This window comes from Trachemys scripta, chromosome 1, assembly GCF_013100865.1.
Source record: "Trachemys scripta elegans isolate TJP31775 chromosome 1, CAS_Tse_1.0, whole genome shotgun sequence".
NCBI lineage: Eukaryota > Metazoa > Chordata > Testudines > Emydidae > Trachemys > Trachemys scripta.
Window position 1 is genome coordinate 157976632 of NC_048298.1, and position 9423 is coordinate 157986054.

The following is a 9423-nucleotide window of genomic DNA, read 5'->3' on the forward strand; positions in this document are numbered from 1 at the left end:
AGTTGCAGCTGGGCGCAAACTATGTTCTAAAACAGGTAGCATCACATTGTGCTGCTTGCCGTGACCACTCCAAAGTGTAATCGCCCGGCCACAGGCAGGAGTCCAGAGTTGGAATTGGGTTGATGATCTTTGTAGTTAATACTCAAACCTCATGTTTATCTAGTCCTCTCCACCTCCACCTTATGCATTCCCATCTCAAGCTCCTGTGGTCAGCAGTGTATTATCGCCTAGGCCGACAAATTTGCAGGGGTGGCAAATAGCAGCATTTTTGTAATTGCGGCATCAGTGATGCCGCGATTCTACCAATCATAGCGCATACTGAAACCACCAATGGTGGCATGACGCCATTTAGTAAACATACTCGTGAGAATCCTAAACTGCACTGGACCCCCACTTGAATGCAGGGTTTGGATCCATGCGCGGTCCTGCGCTATAAGCGAAATCGCACTATACAAACACGCGTTCAAGTGAGGGTCCGCTGTACTTGTAATTTTATTTAATGATATTTAGATTCATTTTAGTTCAAACGAATTTGTAAAAAAACTAAAACAAGTTCATATGGGGCTGGGGGCGGCAATTATTTCAGGGCCTAGGGGAAGCAAAATCATTAATCCATCACTGCCTGTGGTTGGGGTCTGTGGACTTCACCAGCATGAAATAAAGTCTCATACGGCACACATGGGAAATTACTTGCTAACAAAATACATATATATCAAAAGACACTAAAACTAATATTTTAAAAAGTTTCAGTGTAGTGATGATAATGAGTATTGAGGTATTGGATCAGAAGAGCAAGGCATGAGTTTCTCAGAAGCTATGTGGAGTCATTGGTTTAAATCTAGTTTGGGACAGCTGTGACTATAAATTGTTTCCATATCTGGTATCATTGGTGGCCTGTGCAAAATGGGTCACATTTCAGTTTATGGTTGACAGGATGACAGAAACCACTTCCTCCTCCGCCCCCTCCTCCTCCTCCCCACCACCACCGAAGTGGCACTAATTGGCCAAGCTTTGTCGTAGCAGAGAGGGCAAACACTAAAAGGGTCTTGGAGTCTGAACTGCACTTTCACCACTAATGGTGATCAGTGGTTTCATATCAGGTTTATGGCTCACTGGCAGAGCACTTGAGAGGAAGCTGTTTCTGTCTAAGTTATATGTGTCATCATTTGCAGGACTTGAGTCTTCAGGCCTGTCAGGGCAGGAACTTTTCTCAGCACCCAAATTGAAACTAAAAATGTTTAAAAATGTCAGGCATAATGGTAAAATTAAAGTAGGTCCTTGGGCAGAACCAGAACATGGAGAGGGTAGTTATAACATATTAAATATATTAGTGGAGAATACAAACAAAGCAAAGAGAAGCAATGAGTTCATGAGACACCTGAATGGAATAAAGCCCTAGTGACAAAAGATTTAGCTAAACCCTGGATAAACAAAACAAAAATGCAAAAAAGTTGTATCAGATATTTTCCTTTTTTGCCAAATCAGTTAATCTATAGTGTGGGGGACATTTTAATAATAATACTTCATTTCTTTCATGCTTGATTTGTGTTTGTGTACTTAGATTGCAACTCTTCAGGGCAGGGAGTGTCTGTTGACTGTGTTTGAATAGTGTCTAGCAGAGGGAGGCCCTGATCCCAACTGAGTCCTTTCTATGTGCTGCCATAATACAAACGGAAAACACTAATAAGAATAAATATGAAATGCTGTTCAAGCTGCTATATAGAGCAATTAAGATTTTGCAGTAGATGTATATCTCTGGGTTTTTTTATAGCATGCTCATCCCCATGGGAATTAAGCACTTATTATGTTTGGATAAAATAAGAACTGACGTAAACTTCCATCTAAAACTTGAACTGAATTTTTAAAAAGATGCACAATATTTGATTAACTTATTAAAAAAATTCTTTGACTTCTCTGTTCTGGTCAGAACCAAAAAGCCGCATGTCATGGAAGTCTCATGTAAAGCTAGGGCCATTGTCTTTTCTTTTATCTGTTCAATTATTTAATCTCCCACAGGTTGTTTGTGCGGCTCTTGTGGAATTAACAACCACATTTTGCCAACTAAGTATTGCAATGGAATTTATATTTGAGTATAGTAGGTTTAGGCACCAGACATTATACCTACATTTTTTAGGCTGGTCTGCTATTTCATTTACTGCCAGAGTCCAGACGACAAAAGGACATAAAATAGCAAAACTAAGCCTAATGTGGCTTGTAAAGTAACTTTTGAAAATGGATTGTTTTTATATAGGACTGAGTGACCCTACTACTGCAGCCCAACAGAGCAACGTGAATACAACCCTCTCCAGGGAGAATGTAACCTTGCCACACCGTAAGTGTTGGAGCAGATCTAAAATGCATGCCGTCGTGTGGTTAATTATTTTATCCGTTGCTTTGGAATAGCGATGAACTGAGGAGGCAGGTCCAGAAAAATGACAATAAATCCAAGGCAGTACCAGTCACAAATTTGTGTAACTTGGCTAAACTAGCAAGGTTGGGAAGGGGATGTAACTGTTTACAAGGCAATGAAAGGTAATTTTGTAGTTGTGACATAGTACTTGGGGTTATATTATTGGCTCTGCTACCAAACTCACTTTGTGATTTTTTGGGAAGTCACTTGATATTTCTTGGACTCAATTTCTCCATCTGTAGAGCAGGTGAAATGGTTACCTCTCTCCCAGAAGTTCCATGTGACTAAAGTCATTGTTTAGTGGAGGTTTTTAACATTTGTGACTATTTGTATAAATCTTTGTTTATATCAAATTTAAATCTTCGGTCAAAACTAAAGTTGGCTTTGTCCCTTTAAATGAAAGTGGGCACTCAGATTCTGGCAGTTGGTTTTCAGCTCTTTCAGGCTCTCATGAACTATATATGGTTGTGACTTCTAAAAATCATGCTCAGTAAAATCAAACACTATTTACATTGTATGTCTATATCTTTTTAGGGAATCTGTCCTCCAGCACAATGGTTGATCCAGCTTTATTTACTAAACTTGATCGTTTATCAACTACAAGGAAATTGATTAATGGTACTGGTAAGCCATTCATTCACAACTCTCTCCTTCATAAATATTTGTAGGTATGTAAGAATTTGAGGGACTAATCCTCGGAGCTCCGGGTAGTTGCACTGGTAATAGAAAACCAACCACCAACCCCTACCTCCCCCCCAAAAATCAATCAAACCAGGGCTGTATATGGCGGTCTAATGGCTGTTCATGTCTCCACAATGCAGATAATCACAGCTGCTTTGGGTATTTCTATCCTGGCACATCTTTAGCAAAAGAGCATACTAAGCATGCTACTTGTGGGTAATCACCTATAACTGAAAGATGGTGTTAATCTGTGAAATGTCATGCATTGCAACTTTTCATAACATGGCACACCTATAGAATTCCACAGATATATCAGTGTGTTACTGGTGTTTACCCCCCTTTGCTTACTAGTGGACTGACAACATGGTTTCTGTGCTAAAATATGATTTATTTCAAATCCATTATAATGCAGTACTTTTCATTGGTTGGTGGTAATATGATAATGTTGAGCTTGTGGTTGTGTTGTCACTGGCAGGAATGTCAGGTTGTTTTACCCTTGTAACCATCATACAAACCAGTTTTCCAAAAAATTTTAAATGAAAAGTTCCATTAAGTTGCTAGTACTACACAGTGGGCAGAGCTATTACTGCTGTTGGCTAAAGGAAAAACAACACTGAGTTAAAGTAACAGTTGGAAGGCCAGGTTGTGAACTTTTCACACATTATATGAGCAGTCTGTCACCCAAGTAGTTAAATTGACTCAAATGGACTAGCACTGTAAGCAACTGTTCAACAATGTGAATAATGAGTTCACACACTGGCCCACAGTAATTGAAAGAGGGCTTTTCCAGCTGCCATCCTTCATAACTTATACCACAGCCAGACCCAAATTTTTGCTTCAAGTGAACAACTCTGCAATGCTGGTGTTGCCTTAAGTTGTATGGAGCCTTCAGTTAGCTCAGTAAGACTCAGTATTAAGTTAAAGAGTTAGAGCTTCATTGAATACACTCACCAGCACTGGAAATCTTGTAGAATTAACTAAAACACCCACAACATGCATGAACGTGGAGTGGATTCTTTGAGGGCTATTTCTATGTGGTTAGCAACATGGAGAATCTTTTCAGCACATAATCTCTGCCTAAAATTTAATCAAAATATTTTAATCAATTGTAATGAGCCTGGGGCAAATTTAGGAAAACTAGGTCTGTGTCCCCAGCTTTGGTGCAGACGGCAACCCTAGTGACATGTTTATGTTGGTTTCCCATTCTCATAGCATTTCTAAAACACAGTGGAAAGGGTATAGGCCAAACTTTTTCAACGTAAGTGCTTAAAAGAAAACATTCAAATCATAGTCTGATTTTTCATAAGTGCTGAGTATTTGCAGCTTCAGTTGACTTTGAATGGAGTTGTAATCTCAGCAGCTATGATATGAAGCCATTTAATTATGTGCCTAAATTAGGATTTATGTACTTAAACTGATGCATCTAAATTTGAAAACGCTGACAGTCCTACACAGGTTGGGGTTGCTGTATAGATGTGTGGGTGAGAGAGCTGCCTGATTAATTAAATTAAATAGAAATCCCTTTTTTTGTGTGTGTGTGGGGGGGGGGGCAGGATGTTGCTTTTCCTTGTGAACTGGAGTTTGAATTATGGCTTTTTTCTGTCTCTTTTGCAGGCATGGTGGGGAATGCAGAGAATACTCGCTTCTCCTGGCCTGCGGTTGTAGCAGTCTTGCTTCTGTTTTGTTCTTTTCTAATCATTTTAGGAATCAGAAAATGGTGTCAGTACCAAAAAGAAATGTAAGTATTAGTATCAAAAATGGTGAGCAGAAATAGAGATATTAGTGTGGATTCCAGCCCAAAGTTTCAGAATGAAGTTCAGATAATTATCTTATTTTGTAGATGCATGTGTACATGGGTAGAAATGAACAAGTACAGACATACAGTTGTGTGAAATACATAATTGAAGCTTAATCCCATTCACTGTTCAATATGCTTCAATTTAACATTCCACATAAGAGAGCTTAGTTCCTTATTAAATATTTGGGGAAATACAGGGATGGCAAACTAAACCACTTTAAAACAGACCCTGGTTATTCTGAACTTGCAGTTAACTGCAGTAAGATTATATTTATCCTTGGATTGTTAACATCTTGGGACTGGGCTTTTACTTCATGGAGGCCTGTAAATCTCCATGCACAGCTGTAAATCTTTGTAAATGTGTTTCCAGATATCAATGCAAGCAACAGCTTGCTTCCTTATTTATCCAAAGGTTTTGGCTTTCACCACAGCACTTCAAGTTGTAAAAGATGTGTGTTGTCCCCAGCCCTCCACCTCTGTGTACAAGAGAGCTCACATCAATGCCAGAACATGGTTTTGAGCTGTAAAGTAGAATATGTAGGTGAGAGAACAGACATGAGTTCTACAGAATGTTAGAGATGAATGAGGCCAAAATTCTTTCTTACCTTTTGTCCTTATATCTCTTCCCATTTTCCCTAATAACTTTATATTGATTTTTACATCATTAGCTGTTGTGTTTTCAAAGACTTTTTTTTTTAATTATAGTATGAACAGACCTCCATCTTTCAAGCCACCACCACCTCCAGTAAAGTACATATCCATGCTAGAATCTGATGGAACTACCCCATCCTGCCATGAACTGGAAAATTTGTAATGTTTCTTGGTGTACTGAAGAATATTATATCTTGTAACTGAGTAAGCCTTTTAAAATGCAGATTGTTGGAGTTTAGTCTGAATGACCCATATTCAGAGTCAAACTTCTTAAACTGACAAGGTCAGAAGCAAAGCACTCCTGAGTATGCTTTCTCATCCATTTAGATATGCATTCATCTGACAGACTGAAGTCTAACTGCAGCACATTAGAGATTACAGGTGCTCAGTTTGGATTGGATGATCAGATGGGAATTTGCTGTCTTAATAATGGGAGTGGATTAGTGCATGTGTCACTTCATTAATCTGCCTAGAAAAAACGTTGAAGCATTTTATTTTAGTATGCCTATAATTATGAGCACTTTAAGCATATGGCAGACATAATTACTCCACAGTCTTGGTGATAATTTTGGAAGCTTTCTGACACATGCGTGAACAGGGTTTTTTTACACTATAATCTTTCTTACTATACAAATACTGATATACGGTGAGATTAGTCAATGCTAAGCCTAAAGAGCAGAAACATTCATTGTAGGACGATAGTCCACATATATCATCACTGACGTCCAATGTGGACTCACTTGGAAAGGCTGACGTGAGAGGAGGCTGCTGTTTCCTTCTGACATGATCTGCTGCGAAGACCTGCTGCATATATTGAAACTGCCAGACCAAGGAGAGGTCAGGCTATCTAGCGAGCCATCTTGAAGACCTAAGGACTGAAATGCATAATAATCCAAGGGGATGATAATAGAAACGGTGACTGCTTCCAGGGATGATAGCTATTGAAAATAACAATTGTTCAAAGATAAAAATATTTTCTGAAGTATATTTATATATCAAATATATTGATCTCAGTAGAGAAAAAAGGAACACAGTTCTTCATTTTTCACTTCTCAGTTGTAAATGTGAGCAGGGAGAATCCTGCTGAGAACTGATTTAACTCGTTGTATTTGCTAAATATCTTTGAATATTGCAAACAATTTTCAGACATGTATGAAGTCAGGCTTCAACTGGAAGCAGTACAATTAATGAAAGGAAATGCCATCATGATAAAGAGTGTGTTTCACAAGGAGCCAAATTCAGACATGGTAAAGTTGAAAATGATGTGCTGGTTTAGATATGCAGCACTTTCTGCAATAGAAGTGGAAGATGAGTGTCATGGAGTTTACAAATGCTATTGTATTCCTCATAGCTTTAAATGAATGAGTTATTTAATAGGAAAAAGAAATTAAGAAACTGATCCCTCTAAAATCTCGGACATAAGAGTATGCTATTCTGTTTGTCCGTTATTAGTTAAATATCTGAGGTTTATAGCAAGCACTTTTCTTCATAAAGAACTTAACACACTTCACATGCACAGAATACGGATCAGCTTTTCCACCACTAAAATGCATCTAAATCTAGTGTAAAACATAGCAGATGATTAACTGCACAGAACCATTTACATAAAGTTCAAGACAAAAAATGAAGAAAAATGTCATCCACTTAAAACTCATGGGAAAATATAGAAAGGCAAATAATACCCACGTTGGAATGCAGTTGGGATGCTGCTGCAAGCTTAGTTAAAAAATTAAAATTAAAAAAGGAACCTTCAATGGCTGCAAGTGGTCACTACCTTGGTTTTAATAAATGATCCAAACGATGTTACCTCTAGGGCTTAGAGGAAAGAATACCACCTTTGTAACTAACTTCATTTCTGGCACCTCCCTGGGTTTTCCTTGGATGTTTTTGACCCAAGCCTAACTATTACAGGGTTTTCCATAGCACCCTTCACTACCATATAGAAGAGCTTCTCTGTGACATAAATCTGCCCAGCAATATCCGGGCTGGACTTCATGCAGGCTTCTGCTCTTTTCCCCTTCCTGGTTAAAGGAAGTTCTGCTTGAGGAGTAATTGTAGTTTTGATCATCATTTTGCCGGCTTCCTCAAAGACTTGGGATCTTGTTGTCTGCCTTGAAAATGGTCAGACTCTGGTTTAGACAATCCTTTCATGTAGCTGTTTCAATAGCCAGACTCCTTAAGCCAAGGATGCTCTGCCTTCGGCTCCCAGGAACTTTGTCCTGGGCACTGTGAGCTACCTTTCCCCAAGGATGCAAGTGCCTGGGCAAGTCATGGAGGAAGACTTGGATGCTTCTCTCTCTGGGAAGAAGAAAATGGAATTACCACAGGTTGACACCAGTGTCAGAACCCAGTCCCATGAGTTCATTGTAATCCTAAGGCTTTCTGAAACTTAATATGTATTTTTCTATTTTTTCCCTTTTCATTATCTATTTTATTTTCAAGACTCATATTCAGCCACCCAGAGAGAAAAATGAATGCCATCACAAATTGATACGTCCATTTATGTACATATACCTATGACCATAGTGTCTTTTCCCATAGAATTCCTGCCCTCATAATATGAGGTGGTCTGTGTCACATCTTGTATTTCACCCTGTACAGCCTTTTTTTTTTTTTTTTTTTTACTTGAAGTTGTAAAAGAAATATTATGTGGGTGTAATGCCCTGTTACCACCAGAAGATGGCTCCACAGCTGTAAATTTAATTCTCTGGTTAGTAAAGTCATAACAATAAAATGAACATCCTTACTACATTTTTGTTGGCCACAGGTGAAATAATTATTGAAAAGGTATTGATGAGTATTAAAAACATTTGATACAAAACTTCCTTCAAAAACAGATAAATAATTAATGAGTATGAAACTCATAAGCTGCAAAATTTGCTCCAAAACCCAGATAAATATACAGTATAGGTCCTTCAGTTTTAAGAAAGTTATTTTCTAGAGTCACCTTCCTTGCACTACATAATGTGTTTCTCCAATACAGGCTAGTGTGAGAGAAGGCACTTGAAGACTGATCTTGTTCGGAAGCCATATCAGCTCATTATGTATAACCTTTTTATTCTAGTACAAAGCCATCTCTTGAGAGAGAACTCAGTGACCGGATGGCTCAGAAGGTCAGTTCTGGGATTTATAGATTTCACCTCTAGGTTACAGTTGTCACTTCAGACTTGGCTGTTAGTAACTGTCGGCTCACTGTTCAGTAGCCTATATGAAATGTCCTGGGTAGACTCAGTCCACTAGGTGGAAAAGTGTCCACATCACCAAAGCCATCCCAGAACTGACATGTTTGCAGGCAGAGCTGAGAGAGGTAAGGAGCGAATGGACATTGACACTGAAGTATCTTCTTGATGCTCTAGGTGGTCTGTTCCTGCCTCACAATGGAAGCACATGGGCAAGGGACCACATAATGGATACATGCATCGCCATTGCCCTGGTCCACCAGTTAACTCCTTTGGTCTTTATTTGCTTTAACAAAAAACCTCTGTGACAGATGTTTTTCCTTTCCCCTTTCTCACCAGCAGCACAACTGAGCAGCAGGTATAGCAGGAAGGAAGAACTTGTGGCTTCTCTTTTAGTAGAACACCAAAGGGCACCCTCAGGAGGAGGGAGATGCTCATAGTCACCAATCATGTTAGGAATATTTCTTTTGTGGGGGTGGAGGGAGAAGGCAATGTTGGGGAGAAGGAGAAAGGAAGTATCTAATTACCAGCCCCAATCACATCACCAGGGCCGTCCCTAGCCATTTTGGTGCCCTACGCAGCCCCCCCATGGAGGGGTGTGTGGCCCCAGGCCTCCGCGGGGGAGGGGGGGGCAGGAGCCAGGCTTGCGGGACAGGGGGAAATTGCCCCCCAGCACGAACTGGCGGAGCAGAGTGGGTTGGGGC

At 39.5% G+C, this 9423-nt stretch overlaps 1 protein-coding gene across 1 annotated transcript in view; it reads left to right on the forward strand.

The window, feature by feature from the left end:
• CD96 (CD96 molecule) overlaps positions 1–8298 on the forward strand; it is a 39328-nt gene extending 31030 nt beyond the window's left edge. Inside the window, 4 exon segments of the mRNA XM_034790863.1 lie at positions 2252–2332; positions 2945–3034; positions 4706–4829; positions 5595–8298. Of these exon segments, the coding sequence (XP_034646754.1) occupies positions 2252–2332; positions 2945–3034; positions 4706–4829; positions 5595–5703 (404 nt within the window). The 3' untranslated portion in view covers positions 5704–8298.
• The last annotated feature ends 1125 nt before the right edge of the window (positions 8299–9423 follow it).